The 25033-nt window shown below is 42.2% G+C and overlaps 1 protein-coding gene across 3 annotated transcripts in view; it reads left to right on the top strand.

Annotated features, from left to right (window-relative positions):
* LOC121328823 (arf-GAP with coiled-coil, ANK repeat and PH domain-containing protein 3-like) overlaps positions 1–25033 on the top strand; it is a 159402-nt gene that overhangs the window by 72982 nt on the left and 61387 nt on the right. For all 3 annotated transcript variants that reach the window (XM_041273911.1, XM_041273912.1, XM_041273910.1), the window contains exons 4-6: positions 1123–1176; positions 18597–18655; positions 24350–24533. In XM_041273911.1, the coding sequence (XP_041129845.1) occupies positions 1123–1176; positions 18597–18655; positions 24350–24533 (297 nt within the window). The remainder of the gene's footprint in view (positions 1–1122; positions 1177–18596; positions 18656–24349; positions 24534–25033) is intronic.

The raw sequence follows: 25033 nt of genomic DNA, 5'->3' as shown, positions 1-25033 counted from the left end.
CCTTTTCTTAGTAAAAAAAAAAAAAGCCTGTTTGATTGTAAAATAGCAATATTTGACCTGCTCCTAGTTTGATTGTATTTTTTATATCATTGAAAAGGTTGTATTCCTTTCAGGTAATGTATTTGCACTTTTCTTTGCTAAATGGGGCACCTAAACCGTTGGGTGGCGAGACAGACAAGTCTTTAAACATTGCAATTTGGTAAGCAATCAAGATTTGACAGCATTGATTCTGAAATGGACAACACACAGACATAAACTCCCATGCTGCTACAGAGTTCTGATTTACCCCCCAAAGTATTGTATGCCTCGTCACCCAGCAGAGATAAGCTAACTTATTGCATGTCTTGTTGCTCAGCAGTGATAAGCTAACTTATTTGTAATTTAGCTTCCTAATTTAGCAATAGATTTCATTCCTCTAACTGAGCTCTGTGGTTTAGCTTCCAGCATGGTGCTTCATTCCCACTGCCCACTCATTTCACAATTACTTACAGCTCCAAACCACCTGGGCTTAGCAAACCTTCTGCAAAGCTCATCTCCATTTGAGTTTTATTCTTAAATCTGCAGTCAAACCAAAATGCCTGGAATGTGGATTTTAAATGTTGTTATTTATTTAGACTAGAGCAGTGAATGTTTTTGTATTAAATTGGCTTCATTAGATGCTAAAATGCTGCAGATGTCTTTACGTTTTCCTGTCTGTTTTGTGATGTTTGTGATCTTTGAGTGGTTCTGGGCTCTGTTAATCCAATATTAAGTTCTCTAAATTCTCTCTAAATCTGCCTTTACTTGGATTGGAGTTACTTAGAGGACGGGACTGAACAAACATTTTCATTCCATTCAAATCTCTTGACAGTGTGACCTTTCAACTCTGCCAGCACCAATTACTACCTTAATAGAGGAGCAGCAGAACCCAGGACCACTTAGAGTGAATGCAAACACCAGAAGAAGATAGTGAAATGATATCAGAGACTACTGACTATGTAATGCTATGGCCAGTAGCTTGGTTTTGATAGAATAGCTGGGATGCATAACACCAGAGAGATACGTCTGAGGCATAAGTATTTACCACCTGTCTTTCCTGTAATTCCCTATTTGAATCTGATTTAATTATTTGTTTCATTTCAGGAATGTCTAGAGAAGTGTGGAGAGAGCCTTCAGGAAATGATCAATTACCACATGGTAAGCTGCCATATTATTATACCCCTGCATTGTCCAGTGTGGAGGAGCAGCTGGACAGGTCCTGTTGTCATGGTGATATACGGAGGCTGCTGTCTCTGTCTGTACTGGATGTCACTCTTACAGTTTTGCACACTTAGCATCACCTCTGCTTATATTAACCAGAGTGAGATGCCCACAGATAGAACATAAAAACATAAGGACAGTTTGGGCAGGAGAAGAGGCCGCTTGGCCCATCACGGCTCCTCCAGTGTGAGCTCATCGTTACTCCTACTAGGGGATCTAATTGAATAAGTACACAATCCAGACTTTTAGAGCTTCACCTGCTAATCTATTTCATGCATTTATAACTGTGTAAAAAAGTGCTTCCTACCTTCTGTTCGAAACTTAGTTACCATGTGTGCCCTCTTTTTCTCAATAATTTTGTAATGAGGTGACTAAAACTGGGCACAATATTCTATACCCTTGTATACTCTTATATAACCTCCCCAGACTGATATTCCACCCTTTTTGCAATATAGCCTAACACTGTAACATATTTTTGAATTGCTTCCCCACATTGGGGGATTACTTGTAATGATGAGTCCACTGTAACCCTGCAATCCTTTTCAAAGTCTCTTCATTCCCTGTTTCCACCTTGTTCATTTTCTACATACAGTGTGATTATTATACCCAATATGAAGTACTTCACATTTCTTAATGTTAAAGTTCATAGAAAGAAATCATTAACTCCAAAGAGTAAGTGGCTTCAAGTAGCTTTTTTAAATTTCCCTGAATATTTTAGAATGTTTTCAATCATTCTGAGTGGTTCTGGGTTCTGTTGCTGTCACACTGTGACTCAGCCTGTACCTGCTTTGAGCTGCTTCGAGTCTGTCCAGAGAATCCTTAGTGCCAGGACACAATAGCTTTCCTCTTTCCAGTCAAATCGTTTGAAATGTGACCTTTCATTTCCACCAACCCCATACTCTCTGTGTATTTAATATAGAGTAGACGGGGCAGGCAGAGTTGAAAGGTCACATTATCACATGATTTGAATGGAATGAGGAAGGCTGTTCAGTCTCAGCGATCAAATGATAACAGAACCCAGACCCCTTCAGAATGACTGTCGTCACTATCAAACAGTAAGAAAACAGGCAAAAAAGGAATTAAATGACACTTGAAGCCACAGTCTTCATAGCTTGAGTTTTCAAGGTGACCTTTGAATTTCATGCCCTAGTTTTCTTAATTGAACCAGCCTTTTTTCTCCTGTTGGAAAGTCTTTCATTGAAACCACTAAGAAAGGACTCTTGCAGTGCTAAAGTCCAGTAAACAGAGGCACTTTGAGTTCCTTGCTAGTGGGGCTGCCTTGATCTAAAGGATTGTAGGAAAATGCAGTGCTTGTGGAATAAAACTTGTGGTTTGAATTGAATTTAGCAACTCCTCTCAATCTCATGCGATGTGTGGACGCTAATCCGGTCCTCCTTACAAAGTGCTGTAACAAAGACAAGCTTTCCATTTAGAATAGCAACGTTGCATAATGTAGCAAAGAACCATCGGAAGCAGGCTTTGTTCTCTGCTTTCTAAAGCTCTAAGATATTGTGTGCTGGTTAAATGGTTGCCAATCTTACAGGTTATACAGCAGAGAGCTTTGTCATCACAGTCTCTGACCATAAAGTCACACTTAAAGAGCAAATTGGTATGGAAATGAAACATCAGAGTTATCTTAACTAATGTGTCCTTGTTTTCTTTTTTAGTCTAATCCTGATGACTTTTTAAAGCACTCAGTAAAGCACTCAGATTCATGTCTCCCTTCCAATTACATCTGGCACACCATTAACCTGCCCCCATGCCATTCTCTGCCCCTAGTGGATTTAAGAAGTATTGCATTTGTTTTGTACAGTATTTGTTACTGATGTTGTTTCTTACATCCACTGCAGTGTTACAAGGGGACTGGTTACATGGTTACACTCTGGTGTACCAGTGGCATAGCTCGGGGGGTGGTTTTAGGGGTTTGAACCCCCCCAGAAATAATTATTCAAGCAGGCGATTCACCACCAACAACTCCCACCCCCTGCACGAAATCCTTGCAACGACACTGTTATTGTCCATCATCAAAAAATCTCCATCCAGCCCCGAAACAAAATCCTGGCTACACCTCTGGTTTGAACCCCCCCCCCCCAAAAGAATTGTTCAACTACATGGGACAATAAAACATCTCGATCCAACAACAGAATCCTCCCTCCTCCCCAAACAAAATCCTGGCAATCATTCAACACCCCCACCCCCCCAGGGGGGAAAATCCAGGTGATTAACTGCCAGTACACACCTCCCTCGGGACAAAATCCTTGCTATGCCAGTGTTATTATCCATCATCAAAAAAGTTCCATCCACCCCCGAAACGAAATACTGGCTACGCCACTGTGGTGTACCAGAGGCTCTTGGAGAGAAGACATATTTTGTCTCTTGGAGGTACAGGGTGCTCCAAACTGTTTTGATAATTGACACAGTAAATTATATACAAAGTGAATCTTTACAAAACAAGAAGAATACATTCATTAAGATAATGGCAAAAATGCTTTGCATAGCTGTCCAGAAATTCCTGCAGTGCAGCAGTATTTATATATAGCTCTAAAGTGTTAATTCAAGTGGATTCAAATAAAACAATCCGTTATTGTTTGATATCCTCTGTATTTTTCACTGCAAGTATGTTGAAGGTTATGTACCGCCGGGAGGACAGCTCTTAATTTGACTGTGAACTCATAGTGACCAGCTGTCTGTCAGACTGAAACCCGGGAAGAGATGTTCCAGGGAAGGCCATTCTTTGGTTGTTGCAAGTAGGGGCAACTCAGTCTAAAATTGAACACTAGCATACAGGCTAAATCAGAGCTGTGTCCCCTGTAGGAACATGGCATAGAAGATTATTTTCCAGCTCTTTGCTGCTCTTTTAAAATGCACTGATGTGGCCTCTCTTAAAAGGCCCCTACATAAGAGTACCATTTAATAGTAGTTTAGTAAGAAAGCCACGCAAAGCATTAGCAAGGAATAGAAGAAGTAACAATAATCTAAATATGTGTGCATATAAAATGAATACATTACTTTTAAACAGAATAAGCTGCTTTCTTAATTAGTAGGAACTAAAATAAAACCAGCAACAAAGAGCACCCATGAACCCCATGTGAATTGTGATGTTACCGAGAAGGCTGTCCCTTGTGAGGAGCGCTCCAGTGTCTCTGCTTCTGCAGCGTCGGGAGGTGTTCACGCTCCACTAAGAGGTGGGAGCTGCACTAATTGAAGAGAATGCTGGAACATTACCTCCAGGCTATTAGATATGACTGGGAGGTCACTGGGAGGTCACAGGCGACACAAACCACTGAAGGTTCAGGGGTCAGGAAAGGGCAGGCTAAAGATCGGAGGTTAAAAGGCTGGAATGGTCAGATCAGTGTTTTATTTCCTACAGAGAACACAGTGCTGGAGTTCAAGCAGAAGCACCAGAGATACAGTCTGCTGCATACATGTTTAATATGTTGTGCAAGTTAAAGTTGTGGAATGTAAAAGCTGCATCTCCCTGTATCTCCCTGCATCTACCTTTTTATTATGTTTAAAATCATTGTAAGTTGTTATTATTGCAATTATTAAAAGTGTGCATGTATGTGTCAGTGTGTATGTATGTGTCAGTGTGTATGTATGTGTCAGTGTGTATGTGTGTGTCAGTGTGTGTGTGTGTGTATGTATGTGTCAGTGTGTATGTATGTGTCAGTGTGTATGTATGTGTCAGTGTGTGTGTGTGTGTATTTATGTGTCAGTGTGTGTTTGATAAGTCTGTTAGAGTGCGTTCCATTCAGGAACTGCTCTTCAGTTCTCTTTGTCCACCACACACACACACATTACCCTGCTAGGTGTTTTTATATGTAGCTGTGCACTGCTAGATGCTGGCGCTTGCTAATATTAATTGATCTAGCCTACATTATATCTATCCATGTGCTGGAACTTGTTAATATTAACTGATCTAGCCTACATTACATCTATCCATGTGCTGGCACTTGTTAATATTAACTGATCTAGCCTACATTACATCTATCCATGTGCTGACGCTTGCTAATATTAATAGATCTAGGCTACATTACATCTATCTATGGCAGGCTTCTAGAACTGATGAGCAGTTTCTGAACTTACAGTCAAAGCAACTTAGAAAAAAATTAAACCCAATATTTGAGTTGGATCAGGAGACAGTTTAAAACGAAAGGGGGAGGGTTGATTCTTGGCTTTTTAGATGCAACAGTCCTGTCGATCTACCCCTGTAAGTCACCATGGATTTCAGACCACACTTACACTGATCAGTGGCTGTATTATAAGATGTTTACCATTCCTGATAGATGCAGGAAGTTGAATCTCAGTTCGAGTGTAAATCAATGTGCACACACTTTGTCACCATGGTTACTAGATGGTTATTGATACAGAGCTGTCAAATGCAGACACCCTCACTCACCAACCCCACCCAGGAGAACAGGACCCATATTGCACCATCACGATCTGGAAGATTAAAAGCTACATAACCAAGACTACTGTTTGAAAAAGCTATCGGGTGTGTAAAACCTGCCTCATGCAAACACAAGATAAGCCTGTTTGACACAGTGAAGAGGCACTTTCATACGGAATCAGACATTCAAATAAGAATATAGTATGGCAACAGTAAGGGTTTAAATCTGAATTGAATTTATAGCTAAACCGACTTGTGATGGAGCTTGGTATTGTTCCTCAGTGTTGTGATGGAGCTTGGTATCGTTCCTTAGAGTTGTGAAGGAGCTTGGTATTGTTCTTCATTGTTGTGATGGAGCTTGGTATCTTTACTTAGTGTTGTGTGATGATGCCCTGCTGTTACAGAGTCTGTCCTCTGTCTCTATAACCATGCATGCAGACTAGCCCAGCTTTGCACAGTGGCTGAGTCTCTAGACGAGCCCAGCTCTGCACAGTGGCTGAGTCTCTAGACGAGCCCAGCTCTGCACAGTGGCTGAGTCTCTAGACGAGCCCAGCTCTGCACAGTGGCTGAGTCTCTAGACGAGCCAGGCTCTGCACAGTGGCTGAGTCTCTAGCTTGTGCTGTGCAGGTTTCTGGTTCACACTGCCCTGTGCCCTGTGTGGAAACTAGAGAAGTTCACTTTATATAATGCATTAAATTGACACAGTGGTCCAGATAAGCTACGAACCTGCCGTTTTTACACATTAAAAAATCTGAAATGCTCACTAAATTAAAACTGAATGCGTAAAAATATGCATAGCAATTTTATTGCATAGCTTGTCTGCCCCCCCTGAAACTTCCACTGACAACTTAATCTCCCACAATACAATGTCTTCAGTTACTAGGAAACTGTACGCAAGAAAAACAACCCAACAAATATTATCCAATCTCTGACTACCGTACAGTAAGAATAACAACAATTCGAAGCTTCACAGGTTGAAGCGTAAACACTCCAGTCTAGCTACAAATCCAACTGGAGCCATCGTCACAGGCAACCGCTAAAACACGGTGCCTGTAATATTAAATTAACTGTTTTATAACTTATTGATGCATTTTCTTATTTTATTTATCTGTCTTTCTATTGAATTAACATGTTCACTGGGTTTAAGAATGTAAGGTTAAAATATTAGGACTCATTTGCAGACAGTAGCGGTTTTATGCACATGCAGACCAATTGTCGTGGCTCATTTACTATATAAAATGTATATTCACCTCAAGTCTGCACCAGAATGAATGATTTATTAGCCATTTAACCATTCTTTTTATCTAAACACCACAAGCCATAAACAGAAAAAACACAACATGTGGATTTAAAGCTGTAGGCAGGTTTATGTCAGTACGTGCTGCGTAATCATGTAACAAACAATTTGTGACCTCACCACAAAAAATACATTATCACACTAGAGAAGGGCAACTATACTAAAAGAATGAAATCTCTCCGGCCAGGCAAGAAGGCATTTCATTAAGGTTTATAAAATTCTAAATGGTGTAGATAATGTTAAGCAGATTTAGACGGGAGGGCACCAATGAAAGTAAAAAGAAGTTAGACCGGAAAGTAGGAAAGCAGGTGTGCTAAGGAGGGACGCGCCTTGATGGGCCGAACAGCCTCATGCATGTAAACAGTGAAAAAGCAGCTGCAGGTTGCCTGAAGGTGCCCCTGAAAGCAGGATTGGTTTTACCCTCAAGGGAGCGTCATGCTAGGGCTCTGCCGACAGTAATGGATGTTACTGCACTACTGCTGTAGTAGAGGCATGTTTTATTTAGCTGCTGGTTTCTGCACTGGATTTCGAGATGCATTACAAAGTCATTAGTAGCTTAAATAAATGTTTCTTTTGAACCAGTGGAGTGTAACAGAGTAGCACTAAGTTAAAGTCTCTTTTACAACACGCTGCTAACCCACTGTTTGCACTGTTAACTGTTTTTCTAAAATCCCACCGGACATTATAACAGTAAATAAACTGAATGTGGTGCATTCAATACAAAGCCATTGAAAGCAACAACAATCTTAAACATTTTAATAATGTTGCCATTCTGAGTGGCCCTTAATGCATACACTCCAATATTTGTATATGTTTATGTTTTAATAACGAAGAGCTGAGGAGCTGCTCTTCAGTTCTAGTGACCTGCCTTAGACATGTGTAATGTAGGGTAGATCAGCCAAAGTGTCTTTATATTAGCAAGCACCAGCGCCACCTAGTGCACAGCAGTGTATTTAACAGATTAAAAAGGGGCAGATCACTAGATGGCGCTGGCTCTTACCTCTATCATGACACTGTGTGCTCTAGCCTATGTTACATATATCTGTGACAGGCAAGCAGAACTGAAGAGCAGCTCCTGAACTCACATGACAGTCCCATAGTACAGACCTCTAAAAACACACAAACACTGTGCGTGTGTAACTGCAATAAGAACCACTCAGAATTATTAAAAAGGGAAGGGTAAAAGAAGGAAGTTTGAAGCTGCATTTTCAAAGCTATGTGGAAAAGCTAGAGCATATTGCAAGTTTACTGCAGTTGTGTAGTGAAGCAGGGAGCGGTGGAGGCAGCGATCGGCTGTTTTTATGCAGGATTTGCCAACTACTGTGGTTAAGCTTTTTGGGGGCAAGGATTTCTAACATGGTCATGATAAAGATTAAATTAGGTAATAAAATGCATGATGAAAAGAAAGCCAAAAAGGGTTGAATATTTTAGGAAAATCATTTCTCAGGAGGTACCAGCAAACAAAGCAAATCTGTTTTTGTTTTTCATTTGTGACTCTTTGAAAATTGCTGATACAGCTAAACAGTGTTTATTTATTTCATTGTTGGATATTGAAATAGCCTGGAATGAGCAATTACTGAGGAATTAAGATTGGTCTCCAAAAATTATCTTTAAAACATACACCACTTTTAATGAAATCATTCAAATTAAATATGCATGTCAAGGTCAAACAAGGGTTTTAGATTACCACATAAATTGTACAATATATGTATGAGAAATATGTCATTAAAAAATCATTATACTGGGAGTAAATTCAGTATGATTTCAAGGCTTTAGTAGAATAGTATGTCACTTAAATTGCATTTATTTTTACTGTCACTTTACCTTTTAATGATGTTTGCCATCAATCTGAGTAATTCTTATTGCTGTTACTCAAATATAGTTTTTGTTAAGCCTGTGGAATTACTCTCCAGTACATATATAATGCAGGCTGGAGCACAAAGTGTCTTTATTTTAGAAAGCGCCAGCATCAGAAGAACAAAAGGAAACGTGATCCAAGTGTCAGATCACTAGATGGCGCTGGCTCATTTTGTCTGATCTAGCCGATGTGACATGTATCTATGGCAGGCAACTAGATCTGAAGAGCAGCTCCTGCGCTCGGGTGAGAGAGCAGCTCCCGCTCTGGGGTGAGAGAGCAGCTCCCGCGCTCGGGTGAAAGAGCAGCTCCTGCGCTCGGGTGAGAGAGCAGCTCCTGCTCTTGGGTGAAAGAGCCGCTCCCGCGCTCGGGTGAGAGAGCAGCTCCCGCGCTCGGGTGAGAGAGCAGCTCCCGCGCTCGGGTGAGAGAGCAGCTCCCGCGCTCGGGTGAGAGAGCAGCTCCCGCGCTCGGGTGAGAGAGCAGCTCCCGCGCTCGGGTGAGAGAGCAGCTCCCGCGCTCGGGTGAGAGAGCAGTTCCCGCGCTCGGGTGAGAGAGCCGCTCCCGCGCTCGGGTGAGAGAGCCGCTCCCGCGCTCGGGTATGAGAGCACCTCCCGCGCTCGGGTGAGAGAGCAGCTCCCGCGCTCGGGTGAGAGAGCCGCTCCCGCGCTCGGGTGAGAGAGCTGCTCCCACGCTCGGGTATGAGAGCAGCTCCCGCGCTCGGGTGAGAGAGCCAATCCTGCGCTTGGGTGAGAGAGCAGCCACCTGTACGGGAGCTGTGGTCAGATCTGCTCTTTAAACTTGGACATTGCTGAGGTTTAGGGGCAGAAACCCTGGCAGTCTGCAGGAGCTCTGGCAGTCTCCCCTGTGTCAGGAGGATCTGCATTGCTTTTTTCAGACACCCTGGCAGCCTGCAGGAGCTCTGGCAGTCTCCTCTGTGTGTCAGAAGGATCGCCATTGCTTCTTTCATCTGCTTCTTTGCAGCTAGAGGCACTGTGGCACTGTGGTTCTTCTCATTGCTGCAGTAAATTAATTTTTAGTGTTGGCTACCAAACTTCTATATATTTTAAAACCTTTCATGCCAGTATCTGGTTTAACTTTTACTTGCTCATAAACTTGGTTTAGAAGATTTATTGTTGCTCTTATTTAGCCGAACCATGGATAACCAAATTAGGTATTTTCATGCAAGTGTGATTAACTCTTCAGTTGCTTGATCTCTTATTATTAAATAAACACTGGGAGGGAAATCGTGTCTGTCATTCTACAGTATCATTGTTGTCCTATGCAAGGGGTGGGGATGTATTAGTAGTGGAGGTATTTGTACATTTACGTTTGTAAATGTTTCCATGTATTTGAAAAAACTATTGTAATACAACATGGTTTTAACATTATTTAGCATAAAGTATTGATAGTATTAGATTATAGGGATATGTGGGGGAGTCTGTCCTCACACGTGTCTCCCTGTATGTCACACATATATACAGTGTCTGGAAGACGTCTTATTAAAAAGTGATGGTTTGTTATTCAGTAGGCGTTAATGGGAATATCATATTGTGGGGATAAGGGTGTCTCTCTGTCTGTACATCCGTCCATCTGTATGTCACATTTCTACATGTATCTTGAGAACAAAATCTTAATCTACTGTAATCTTACCCAGTTTGTATTAAATTATCCATTGCCGTTTCTCATACTGTAATCTTACCCAGTTTGTATTAAATTATCCAAATCTCATTCTGTACTGTTCTGTACATCTTGTTGATGTTCATCAGTTTAAGTGGATTGCTTTCCTCAAACCAGGGCTCTTTGTTAAGGAAACAAGCTTTAACCTGTGGTTTCACTGCAAGTATCTTTTGTTAAGTTTTGCTTATTATCCAAACCGTAGATATCGTAATAGCCTTAGAGTACCGCTCCATAAAACTGTTAAAATAGATGTTGTTTGATCCATGCTGCTAATAATACAGAATTACAGAATTATTATTAGTCTTTGGATATGGCACCATCACATGTTTTATATAGATTCGATACTGATCTTTTCTTGGCTTCGAGAGCTTTTCAAGTGGTTAGGTGATACCCCTTAATGCCAGCTTTCCAAATCAATCACCAGGTTGTGATTCTGACTGTTCAACAAAGTAACCAGCAAAGCTAGTTTGAAGTGTCTTTTTATAGTTTACAGCGATGATTAGGCTCTGTGAGCAGGCTGACTGCAGCCACAACACCACCGCTACAGTGTGGAACTACAACTATGGCAACAGTTTTGCATCACCCTGTTGAATTAACTCATTTTCCTTCATAAAGTCAAATGAAATCTGCTCTGAATGATGTTACGTTAACATATTGAATTAATACCGTTTTGTAGTTTTCCATATACTGCAAAAATGTTAAAAATTCACATTTCAAAATCTAATATGAAATACTGTACTGCTATTGTGGCTTCCAGTAGACTTTTGCAATATAATTGAGTAGTTTCTTTGATTACATGTTGTTAAATTATGTTCATATAGAAGTTTTTTTTTTTTTTTTAATTATGTCTCAATCCTGAAATTGTAATTGATGCTAAACTTTTGCCCTTAGCTGTATATGCTACAGTGGAACAAGGCACTTAACTTTGTACTCTCTATTTCATTCTGTCACTAAGTTGGTAAAGACCTTGCATTAATAGCAGTTTCTCCCCATTGTATTTGCATTTAGGAAGTCCGAGCAAAGTCTCAACAGAAATGCACATTAGTAGACTTGCTCATTATCTTATTGCCTGAACATGTTTACTGTTTATATGCTAGATCATGAGGAGATGCCTCAAACCACTGTATGTAGAATGTGTTAAACCACAATCCTGTGATCACTTTGACCAATTTGCTGCAGTTCTTCGAAGTGTCCAGAGTACTATTGTTGTTCTTCCAGTCTTCATGTGGCAAGCTGCATATACACATTAACAGGGAATAATATAGTCTGGTTTGTACCCAGCTTTCTATGTCAGAAACTGATTTCCAAATACCATTTGCACACACCCTGGTGACAGAATTACATTGAGGTGAGAATGGGAGGAGGAGGTAAAGGAACAACGTTGCCCCACCACATCCCTGGGCTCAGTTATTTCATTTCATGGGTTTGTTGACTGACAGTAATGAGAGACAAAGTACAGGTTTGACTTGTCTAGAATTGCAGCCGTGTGCTAATTCGGGTGTGTGGTTGTGTAACACAGTGATACACTCATTTGGGTGTGTGGTTGTGTAACTGTGACGAAGTGCCTGCCCCTGTGTGTATTTCAATGTTATATGTTGCGTGTGATGTGCTAAATGTTGGTGTATAGTCACTGGTACACGGGATATAAATGGGTCTGTGTAACACGAGTGTTTAAAATGTATATTTGTATTTAGGCACGAGGATTGCACAGCACTTCACGTGCAAGTAAAAAGTAATATGTGAGCACAGGGAATTGCACTTTATTAATTCACGTGCAGTTGTACCGAGACTCCAATTGAATGATTGATTAGCAGTCTAGTCTTGGTACAGCTGCATAAAAGCAACATGTTTTCACCCACTCGGGGTTGGGTGTTCGGCGAGTGGAGAACGGGATAGGAGACGGAGGTAAAAATAATAAGAATAATAGTAATCGTTAAAAAATAGAAGCTCACCGTGTTTGTTTGTTGGTCCATTGTTTGTTTTATTTAGTCTGTTTTGTTTGTCTGTTTATTTTGGCGAATGTGCCGTGTCCTGTTTTTGTATTGTTACCACCGTTTATTTTCTGTTTGTTTATTTATTAAATGCTGAGCGAAAGCATTCGCTCAGCTCCACCAATCTCCACCTCTTTTTTTGTTTATTATTTCCTGGCTCTGGTCTGACACCACCCACTCCGGCCGTCTTTGTGACAGTAACACAGTGATGCGCTCATTCGGGTGTGTGGTTGTGTAACACAGTGATGCGCTCATTCGGATGTGTGGCTGTGTAACACAGTGATATGTGTAAATGGATGTATATGTATATGGAGGTTCACTGTAGTACTGAAGGGCACTATGTTTTACATTACAGTTCTGTATGTGTGTATCCCTTATAATTCACGATAGGCTAGTTTTTATACTGATTTAAAAAGCATGTGTGTTACTGGCATACTTAGTGGAGGAGTACTGTAAACTTTTCATTTTTTTCTGAGGCTAATTTTAATTGCATCCTTCATAAAACTAGAAGGAAATTAAACAACCATTGTTGTTTCCAGTAGAATATATACATACAATTTGCTCCAGTACATTACAACATATAAAAAAGAAGCCCTGGTTTCTGCTATTTATAATAACTATATTTCTGTGCTGTGCACAGCTGTAGTTAACATGCTGGTGACCTATTCCTGTGCAGCACTAACCTTATTACTAAAACGGTTTATTTGTTTATATTTGAACGCTTATTTGGCTAAACCAGAGCCTCAGGCTTAAGCAAACACAAGGCCCGGATTCTGAGTCAGAGACACACATTGCAGTCAGTCCACTCTGGAATAGAATGCAGGCAGAGAGATAGATGTCAGTTTAATATAGCGCATGTTAGTTCACTTTTTCAGCTTGGTAATCTTCACAATCCAGCATGCATGTTTTTAACAGATTGATGTTAATATGACAATATCAAGGCTATTCCAACAGAAATTGTTCAGCTCTGTACAGTATGTCTCACACAATGCTTTTAGATTGTAAGGTCATCCCAGGACTGTTAGTACCACTTTTGGACACTTTTACAGCTCAAAAGTGAATTTAGCTCTTTTTTCTATAATATTGATCAAAAAACGTTCTCCCCAGACAATGAAACTCATGCTGGATCATAAAGGATGAAAGGGGAAGCCTTGTGGCTGTATGAAGCTTTGAGACACACACTTCCTAGTGCATGAGAAGCTGTAGCTTTGAGACACACACTTCCTAGTGCATGAGAAGCTGTGAGAAAGTTTACAAACGAGAGGAGGCCATTCAGCTTCTTGAAGGATCCCAGGGTGTCAGCTTCAACTTACTGGGGAGTTGATTCCAGACCCTCACAATTCTCTGTGTAAAAAAGTGTCTCCTATTTTCTGTTCTGAATGCCCCTTTTTCTAAACTCCATTTGTGACCCCTGGTCCTGTTTCTTTTTTCAGGCTGAAAAAGTCCCTTGCGTCCACACTGTCAATACCTTTTAGAATTTTGAATGCTTGAATTAGGTCGCCACGTAGTCTTCTTTGTTCAAGACTGAACAGATTCAATTCTTTTAGCCTGTCTGCATATGACATGCCTTTTAAGCCCGGAATAATTCTGGTCGCTCTTCTTTGCACTCTTTCTAGAGCAGCAATATCTTTTTTATAGCGAGGTGACCAGAACTGCACACAATATTCAAGATGAGGTCTTACAAGTGCATTGTACAGTTTTAAGTATCCGAGTGTTAGCCTTTTTTATAGCTTCCCCACATTGCAGATGAAGACATTTCTGAGTCAACAAAAACTCCTAGGTCTTTTTCATAGATTCCTTCTCCAATTTCAATATCTCCCATATGATATTTATAATGTACATTTTTATTTCCTGCGTGCAGTACCTTACACTTTTCTCTATTAAATGTCATTTGCCATGTATCTGCCCAGTTCTGAATCTTGTCTAGATCATTTTGAATGACCTTTGCTGCTGCAACAGTGTTTGCCACTCCTCCTACTTTTGTGTCGTCTGCAAATTTAACAAGTTTGCTTACTATACCAGAATCTAAATCATTAATGTAGATTAGGAATAGCAGAGGACCTAATACTGATCCCTGTGGTACACCGCTGGTTACCACACTCCATTCTGAGGTTTTTCCTCTAATCAGTACTTTCTGTTTTCTACATGTTAACCACTCCCTAATCCATGTACATGTGTTTCCTTGAATCCCAACTGCGTTCAGTGAGAATTACACTTCCTAGTGCATGAGAAGCTGTAGCTTTGAGACACACACTTCCTAGTGCATGAGAAGCTGTAGCTTTTAGATGCACACTTCCTAACCTTATAAAAGTTTACCATAGTAAAAGCCTAAAACCATGTTGACTAATAAAGCATAGTGTTACCATATAGGTAAGCATTTTGGCTTATTATAGTTTCCATAAGTTTGCATATAATAGTCAGGCTTACTGGTCTGTAAAGCATGGTAAAGCATAGTGAAAGCATGGTTCAAGCATGGTAAAGCATAGTGAAAGCATGGTAAAGCATAGGAAAACAATGTAAAGAACAGTGAGGTATGTTAAAGCGTATTAATTAACATGGTAAACCAGGGTTCATCATGGTTAATACATGGTGTTACCATGGAAAAAGCATGATTAAAAGTGCAAAAAATACCATGGTAGACTTGTATATGGGCATGTGGAAGGGTGGTGGGTAATTCACTGACACAGGAGACAGACAGGTGGACTTGGCAACACCGCACAGGTGCCCAGTTTTATTTTGGAGTGCTCTTTTTCTTTTAGCCCGCAGAGGGCGCTGTTGGTCCGTGGTCTGCTTACCAACGATGGTAAACAGAACCACGGGAATACCAAGCGATGGTACACAATACCGGCGCACTTGCAGGTGCTTCGAAACAATAATTCAAAACAGAAGGCACAAAGAAACAGGGAAAATAAAACAGTAACAAAACTACAAAGGAAAGGTGCTGCACTTGACAGCTATATCCCGGTCGCCGCTATCCGTGAGACCTGGATCACCAACCTACACTGCCAGCTAACTAGCCTGCTTAGTTATTTTTTTCCGGGGTTTGCCCAAGGGTTCCCCGCCCTCACTGTCTCGCTGTGAAACGTTTCGTTTCCTTTTCTCTCCGACTGGTTCTCGGTCCTGGACCAGCGCTTCCTAACTCTCGGTGCTTCTACAAGGGCAGACCTGAGGAAACAGCAGAGCGTTAACTTATAGAGCTAACAATCTCCCCAAGACTCGCCTCTCAGCCATTCAGAGAGGGGGAAAGTCCACACACCCACTTTCCCACCTCCCCGTGTCACTGCCATGACTCACAGGCGGTTGATGGACGACTGCTGCCCTCTTCCTGCAGCACTGTGAACACGCCAGCAGAGTCAGCACAGATCTTCCCCTGCTACAGGGCAGTACATGAGAAGCTGTGAACTCTAGACATCACTGTCAATGACTGTCTAGTTCTTTTCAGCCAGTATCCTTGCTGATTGACAAACACATGGCGGTTTGTATTTTTCTGCATTATATAAACATCATGAGCACTGACATTGCAGGAGAAAATGAATTGAGCTGTGGCACTGCGGGTTGAAGGATCTTGTTTTGGACTTTTTTTTAAATGTTGTTAGTTTCATAAAGCAACATCCTCCACTCCCAGCCACAGCTACAGCTGCCTTCGGGATGTCAGTGACCAAGAAACATTCAGGGAAGCTGATTATTCATATGTCTGGATTGGCTGATGAGATTGAAAAAATCTTAACTGGCAAAAGACACTTCCTCTACAACATCTTCAAATCATTTGGACCAGGCCGTTTTGTGGATTTCCAGCATGTTTTTGCACTCAATGTTGTTTCTGCTTGGCAGAGAAAACTGCTAGAAATGACTCTCTCAGGAATGAGCCTAGAGACCGAGAGATTTATCCTCGTAAATCCTCAATGACACTGTAGTGCTGAGAAAATTACATCTGTAGTCTGATAAAGAGAATACGAGCCAAGAAGGAGATTGTCATTAGCCCGACATTGTAAGCATTACTGAGTACTGTATAGTGTTTAGAACATGCTTGTTGATTTTTGTTCATAAGAACATAGGGTTGAGAAAGGTAACTGAATCTATTCACCGTATAGCTGTTACCGAAGGATTTGAATCATTTGGGTCAGTCTCCAATACTTGGTACTTGGTGCATTTATTTCTTTAGTTATCAACTATGCAAGGTATGATTCTATATAACAAGTAAGATGTCATTTTCAATTGACACACAGTCTTATTCAATAACCACCTAGTATTCACCATCTCTATTTAGAGAACCTGACGTTTCAAATCTACCGGCTTGGAAACCAATGTGAAAAATGCACAGATTCCTGCTTTGAGAAAAGACTGAAGATGCAGTAAAAAAATAAAACGTGAGATTGTGCTGAAACACGGGATTACTGTAGTTATGAAAAGTATGTACACTGCTGCTTGTGTGCTGCATACCCTGATACTGACTCCAACGTGGAGCAGGTCATTGAAATCTTCTTATTTTTGATTTGAATATCTTATATTTGATGAGAACTCAAATGTGTCTATTGTATAAAATCATTTAAAGAAGTAGTGCAGTACAACTATTTATTTTTCTTGTAGTATAATTATTTCGTAACACACGAAACCCACGATTTGAAGATCTGTAATTCCAACATGCAAGAAGAAACACCAACAGCGTATTTTAAAAGTTTTTAAAATGCATTTTCAGTACAATAACACATTGAAAACCTGTATAACTCAGGAGTTTCTTAATTCAAGATACACGATGACTGCGCCAGGGTTTTTTTCATGAAATGTGCTCTGTTTTTGTCAAGATTCTTAAATTATTTTTGTGTGTGTGTATAATATACCAAACATTTTAAAGCATGTATCTAAATAAAATAAGGTTTCATAATAAAGATAAACTTGAACAACTGTTGCAGTGACTATTGGTACCAAGTATTGGAGACTAACCCATTTACTAAACTCTAGAAAACTGATTGATGATCTCTTCAGTCTGCATCGGAAGCACATCAATCTGTCTGGTGCCTCTAAGTCCCTGTTTACTTATCATATCAGTTCATAATGCATATTTCCTAATGTATATGACCCATCTTCCTGTTCCACCGGTTTTAGCCAGGAGACCGATGGTATTATCATAACAACCATGAGTAGAATGGGTTTGGAGGGAATGCAGTTGTGCAGTAATGCAAATTCAAATTTGTGGATGACTAAAACAAAGAGCATTTGTAGTTCTTTTTTTCATTATTCTTCAATCAAATTAAAGAATACAATGCCCTCTATTGGAGGCCTTTTGTAATTGCAGTAATTGTGCACGGACTGTTAAAGCCTAGTTGATGTGCAGTAATGCCAGCATGTTAGGTTCTGCTAAAGCCTCGTTCATTGTGACAGTAGTAATGTCTGCATGTTAGTTTCTTCACCCCGTGTGGAAGTGAAGATGACATTGTCATATTTCAGTCCAGTGGTAGATTGTATTTATTTAGGTACTTCGAGAAGATTTACCTAGGAGAACCCACTATAAAAATGCCACGTGTTGTTGGTATTGTATGCTTTACAAATTAGAGCAAGCCATTCATCTAGTTCTTAGTAGCTGATAGATCTGAAAACTGTCAAGTTGGGTCTAAACGCATCCAAGTGATGCAGCATCAACAACATGGTTCGGTAACCTAGAGTGACCACCCGTCCCTAAGGTAACCCATTCCACATGGTCAGGTAACCTAGAGTGACCACCCATCCCTAATAGAAGCAGCTGGGCTGTTTTTCTGTGTGTCCTGAAATATTACCTCCCATATTTACCTGGGAAATTCATTATTTGCACAGATGTGCAGATTTTTCTTGTTAATAAACACTGATAATTTCCTGAGGTAATTTATACAAAAGTGTAAATTTAAAAAAAAAAATGAATAAAGGGTTGTGATCATTGTAACTGAATCTATTCCATGTCACCCCTCCCTCAGTGAGCCTTCCTGAAACAACAGACCGCTGTTTATACTGCATATAGATCTTGTAATGACACACCAGAATTACCAGCGTCCTTTCCCCCTCTAGTGGGATACTACATGTATGACATGAGCCAACCAAAAAAAAAAATCTTTACCAATTTCTGTATGTTTTTCTTTGTTCATTCCTTGTTACTAATTGATGTATTTTTCTTTCTAGATACTTTTTGATCAAGCTCAAAGATCTGTCAAGCAACAGCTTCAGAATTTTGTAAAAGAGTAAGTACTGATACTTTATTGTTTTGAAAACAAAGCATATCTTAATTGTGCCATTGTGATGTACATCGACAGAGAGTAAATTAGAACATGATGCACACTCAATGTAGCCAATAGCTAGAACTTAGGCAAGCATTGGTGATTATGAAACTGTATTGTTTACTTTCAGTTGTTGTGATCACAAGTTTTTGAAGATTCTGATCAATGTACATTAAAGATTGCTAAATGACAAGCTGGGTTTTTTCTCACCCAAAACTAAGCTGTATTAATAACAGTCAAAGTTGTTATAATAGCGGAAAACACTAGTAAATTGAGTAAATTGTGATGCTCATAACATCAATATATACTGTAACTCCTGAACGCATCTAAGACTTTTGCACAGCAGTGTACTACTTACTCCCGTAGTCTGGTGAAGCTGATAAAGAATGGGGTGCAGTTTGCTCCCAATACATTATCTGTGACTGCAGGCACACTATCCTCTCTCCCTGACTGGGGTATGTGACTGCAGGCACACTGTCCTCCTCTCTTCCTGACTGGGGTATGTGATTGCAGGCACACTATCCTCTATCCCTGACTGGAGTATGTGACTGCAGACACACTATCCTCTCTCCCTGGCTGGGGTATGTGACTGCAGGCACACTATCCTCTCTCCCTGACTGGGGTATGTGACTGCAGGCACACTATCCTCTCTCCCTGACTGGGGTATGTGACTGCAGGCACACTATCCTCTCTCCCTGACTGGGGTATGTGACTGCAGGCACACTATCCTCTCTCCCTGACTGGGGTATGTGACTGCAGGCACACTGTCCTCCTCTCTTCCTGACTGGGGTATGTGACTGCAGGCACACTATCCTCTATCCCTGACTGGAGTATGTGACTGCAGACACACTATCCTCTCTCCCTGGCTGGGGTATGTGACTGCAGGCACACTATCCTCTCTCCCTGACTGGTCACGTTGTCCCCCCTGTGAGCTGTACAGCCAACCTCCTGCTGCTACCTAAAGTACCACAGTATGGGAAACCCATGCTGTAGATTTGTATTAAACACGTTATGATTATCATTTCTAACAAATAAACACAGTAAATGGCTTTCTATAATAGCCATGACTTTGAGATTTGCAACACAAAGAGAATGAAGAGGCCTGAACAGTGAGGAAGCCTGCTGTGGTGGGGTTGCTTGTTGCCATAGCAATGGTAATTGAGGGAGAATCCTGCAGCAGCTGTGGGGGAGGGGCACACTTGACCCTTTGAGCCTTCTCTCTCTCTCTCTCTCTTCTCTCTCTCTCTCTCTCTCTCTGTCTGTGATGATTTGATCTGCAATTACATGTTTAGCTGGCGTAAAGGGAGACTTTAGCAGTCACTAAAAATGCAGCGTATGTAAACAATGGTTTTCACCTGGCGTTCTGCACCCGCTGTCAAATTAGCACTTTGCCATCGTTAATCCGTATAAATGATGTTGAAATGCATTCAAATGAAGAAAAGAGCATGGAGTTGGCCTCATGATGGCTGCTGTGGTCCACTTCCTGATTCTCAGGGTGGTTGCTGTGGTGCACTTCCTGATTCTCAGGGTGGTTGCTGTGGTGCACTTCCTGATGCTCATGATGGCTGCTGTGGTGCACTTCCTGATTCTCAGGGTGGTTGCTGTGGTCCACTTCCTGATGCTCATGATGGCTGCTGTGGTGCACTTCCTGATTCTCAGGGTGGTTGCTGTGGTCCACTTCCTGATGCTCAGGGTGGCTGCTGTGGTGCACTTCCTGATGCTCAGGGTGGCTGCTGTGGTGCACTTCCTGATGCTCAGGGTGGCTGCTGTGGTCCACTTCCTGATACTCAGGGTGGCTGCTGTGGTCCACTTCCTGATGCTCAGGGTGGCTGCTGTGGTCCACTTCCCGATGCTCAGAGTGGCTGCTGTGGTCCACTTCCTGATGCTCAGAGTGGCTGCTGTGGTCCACTTCCTGATGCAGCTACGCTGGCTCTTGTTGAGGAGAGGCAGAAAAACCTTCAGAGGAGAAGGGCAAGATGGAGCAGACCCCGCATATCGAAACCCAGGGTCACTTTGTTTGAGATGGCTTGCCTCTCCAGCGGTGTCAGCTGTGATGTGGATGGCGTTCCTCCTCCTGTTTGCTGCATGCCTGTGCTGTGATGTGGATGGCTTTCCTCCTCCTGTTTGCTGGCTGCCTGTGCTGTGATGTGGATGGCTTTCCTCCTCCTGTTTGCTGGCTGCCTGTGCTGTGATGTGGATGGCTTTCCTCCTCCTGTTTGCTGGATGCCTGTGCTGTGATGTGGATGGCGTTCCTCCTCCTGTTTGCTGGATGCCTGTGCTGTGATGTGGATGGCGTTCCTCCTCCTGTTTGCTGGATGCCTGTGCTGTGATGTGGATGGCGTTCCTCCTCCTGTTTGCTGGATGCCTGTGCTGTGATGTGGATGGCGTTCCTCCTCCTGTTTGCTGGATGCCTGTGCTGTGATGTGGATGGCGTTCCTCCTCCTGTTTGCTGGATGCCTGTGCTGTGATGTGGATGGCGTTCCTCCTCCTGTTTGCTGGATGCCTGTGCTGTGATGTGGATGGCTTCCTCCTCCTGTTTGCTGGATGCCTGTGCTGTGATGTGGATGGCTTTCCTCCTCCTGTTTGCTGGATGCCTGTGCTGTGATGTGGATGGCGTTCCTCCTCCTGTTTGCTGGATGCCTGTGCTGTGATGTGGATGGCGTTCCTCCTCCTGTTTGCTGGATGCCTGTGCTGTGATGTGGATGGCGTTCCTCCTCCTGTTTGCTGGATGCCTGTGCTGTGATGTGGATGGCTTTCCTCCTCCTGTTTGCTGGATGCCTGTGCTGTGATGTGGATGGTGTTCCTCCTCCTGTTTGCTGGATGCCTGTGCTGTGATGTGGATGGCGTTCCTCCTCCTGTTTGCTGGATGCCTGTGCTGTGATGTGGATGGCGTTCCTCCTCCTGTTTGCTGGATGCCTGTGCTGTGATGTGGATGGCGTTCCTCCTCCTGTTTGCTGGATGCCTGTGCTGTGATGTGGATGGCGTTCCTCCTCCTGTTTGCTGGATGCCTGTGCTGTGATGTGGATGGCGTTCCTCCTCCTGTTTGCTGGATGCCTGTGCTGTGATGTGGATGGCGTTCCTCCTCCTGTTTGCTGGATGCCTGTGCTGTGATGTGGATGGCGTTCCTCCTCCTGTTTGCTGGATGCCTGTGCTGTGATGTGGATGGTGTTCCTCCTCCTGTTTGCTGGATGCCTGTGCTGTGATGTGGATGGTGTTCCTCCTCCTGTTTGCTGCATGCCTGTGCTGTGATGTGGATGACGTTCCTCCTCCTGTTTGCTGGATGCCTGTGCTGTGATGTGGATGGCTTTCCTCCACTATAGAGCTGTGATGTGGATGGCGTTCCTCCTCCTGGCCATGCTTTGGTAGTGGATAACTGATGCCTGTGCTGTGATGTGAGGCTTTTCCAAACAAGTAACTCAATCTGATGCTGAGTGACCTCAGCCGTAAGGACCACCTTCAGCTCCTGAGTGACTGTCAGAAAACAGCATTGACTTTCCACTATTTCTGATGCGGTTGAGGCTTTTCAAGAACTCAATTTGCTGCCTCAGCCGTAAGACATATTTTTTGGTTTCATTAGATTTTTGTGCTTGTGGCAAAGTGGTTGGTAAGGGGAACAGATGTCGCGGTGAGATGCCTCACGTTACCCAAACGAAGGAGAAGATCAGCGTTACCCTGGCCCCTATATGTAATCCCGCATGATATCGAGATAAACGGTTGCAGCTGCCTTATTACTTGCAGCTGCCTCTCGTTTACCTTTCAAATCAATACGGTCTTACAACAGAGTCGCGCTCCTCTCCAGGCTGACCCACTTCCCTGACCCGGAAACGAACTGTCAGGCCAGCCCTTCCAGATACTTCTCCTCCCGTTCTTTAGCGCCCTCACAGGTCGGGAGGAAGATTCATCACCAGAACTCATCTTTCCGTCACAGTGCTCCACAAATCTCATCCAGTGCCTGCTGCTCTCTATACTCCTCTCCCCTCACCCCTGGGCTGTAAGTGCTGCCGCTGAATAGCCTGATGCACAACGGTGCTCACTGTGGCCCTCATTATCATGATTGCAGCTCATTATGTGTGCGTGTTGAGTAATTTGCATTGGTCTTAAGCTTATGCTGCAGTGCAAAATAATTGTCTGGCCGCTAGGCAATTTGGATTTTGCAGCCGCAGTTGTTTGCACTGCTCCTATCCTTACAGCAGCCCTTAATCTCATGAAGTGCTGTTGGTCAGCAGTGGCATTTTAAATGAACCCCGAATAAAGGACCGCTTTCAGAGAATGATCAATAGGTGAAAAATATGTATCATCTGTATTATCCCTGTGAATGATGATGCCCTGAACTGCAGACAGCCCCACAATAATGCAATCTGTACAGGCTAGGGAAATGGGCTGCTGTTATTTATATCTACACTGACCTCCCAGGTCACTCTGACAGATGAGATCATTTACTGTAGGCTTTAACATCCCATACTGACCTGAAAGAACAAGGGTCTATAAGAAATGAAAGGTTTACTGTGCAAGTCCTTTTACCTTTAATAGAACTACGGGTATATATTTGCAGAAATGAACTTGTCAAGTGCCACTTTTGTATTTTTTCCACGTGTATGTGTATAGGTAGGTTTTAGTGTCTTACACATCTTCAGTGTGTGGTTTATCATTATGAGGTGAGTGATAAAAAGAGGCCATTGCTTAAAGATGGTGATTACATTACAAAATGACTGCAAGAAAAAAAAATCACCTTCAAAAGAGTAAAAATAAGGATGTATCAACGCCAGTTTATATGAATAACCTGACTTTCATGCACACATGCAAGCTGACACTGTTCATTTTATTTCTTTCAAATCCATTGAAGGTGCAATATTCTATGCAAAATCATATTATAGTAGTCAACTGGACACCTGTTTAAATAAACTGCTATTAAACACAAACACGCTTTATGGCTACTTATAAATGTGGGGCACTTCTAATATCCTAAAATCCCCCAGTTGCAAATGTATTCTAAATCATTCTGAAGGATTTGTCAGGATTGCAGTACCTCTTATCCTGTGTGTAGATCATTCTGAAGGATTTGTCAGGATTGCTCTAACTCTTATCCTGTGTTTAGATCATTCTGAAGGATTTGTCAGGATTGCAGTACCTCTTATCCTGTGTTTAGATCATTCTGAAGGATTTGTCAGGATTGCAGTACCTCTTATCCTGTGTGTAGATCATTCTGAAGGATTTGTCAGGATTGTAGTACCTCTTATCCTGTGTTTAGATCATTCTGAAGGATTTGTCAGGATTGCAGTACCTCTTATCCTGTGTGTAGATCATTCTGAAGGATTTGTCAGGATTGCTCTAACTCTTATCCTGTGTTTAGATCATTCTGAAGGATTTGTCAGGATTGCAGTACCTCTTATCCTGTGTGTGGATCATTCTGAAGAATTTGTCAGGATTGCTCTAACTCTTATCCTGTGTTTAGATCATTCTGAAGGATTTGTCAGGATTGCTCTAACTCTTATCCTGTGTGTAGATCATTCTGAAGGATTTGTCAGGATTGCAGTACCTCTTATCCTGTGTAGGGGTTTATTTTTCCTTTCAGAAGAGCATTGTGCTAATGACACTTCAGAGTAAGCAGCTTTGAGAACGTCCATGTGCTTTTTAGGATTAACATTTGTTGTGTTTCAGGGATGTGCGGAAATTCAAAGAGACCAAGAAGCAGTTTGATAAAGTGAGGGAAGACGTGGAGATCGCACAGGTGAAGAATGCACAGGCCCCCCGAAACAAACCCCACGAGGCAGAGGAAGCCATGGGAACCCTCACCGTCACCCGCAAGTGCTTCAGACACCTGGCACTCGACTACGTGCTGCAGGTAAGCAGCTAGTGCTTCAGACACACCTGGCACTCTACTACATGCTGCAGGTGAGCAGATAGTGCTTCAGGCACCTGTCACTCAACTATGTGCTGCAGGTGAGCAGCTAGTGCGTCAGACACCTGGCAGTCGACTACATGCTGCAGGTGAGCAGCTAGTGCTTCAGACACCTGGCACTCGACTACATGCTACAGGTGAGCAGCTAGTGCTTCAGACACCTGGCACTTGACTACGTGCTGCAGGTGAGCAGCGTGTGCTTCAGACACCTGGCACAAGACTACGTGCTGCAGGTGAGCAGCGTGTGCTTCAGACACCAGGCACAAGACTACGTGTATATATATATATATATATATATATATATATATATATATATATATATATATATATATATATATATATATATACAGTGGCTTGCAAAAGTATTCAGACCCCTGACCAATTCTCTCATATTACCAAATTACAAATGGTACACTGAAATTTTGTTCTGTTTGATATTTTAT

The sequence above is a fragment of the Polyodon spathula genome, chromosome 16 (genome assembly GCF_017654505.1).
Source record: "Polyodon spathula isolate WHYD16114869_AA chromosome 16, ASM1765450v1, whole genome shotgun sequence".
Classification (NCBI taxonomy): Eukaryota; Metazoa; Chordata; class Actinopteri; order Acipenseriformes; family Polyodontidae; genus Polyodon; species Polyodon spathula.
Note: the sequence above shows the minus strand (reverse complement) of the source record. Positions and strands in the feature narration are given on the sequence as shown.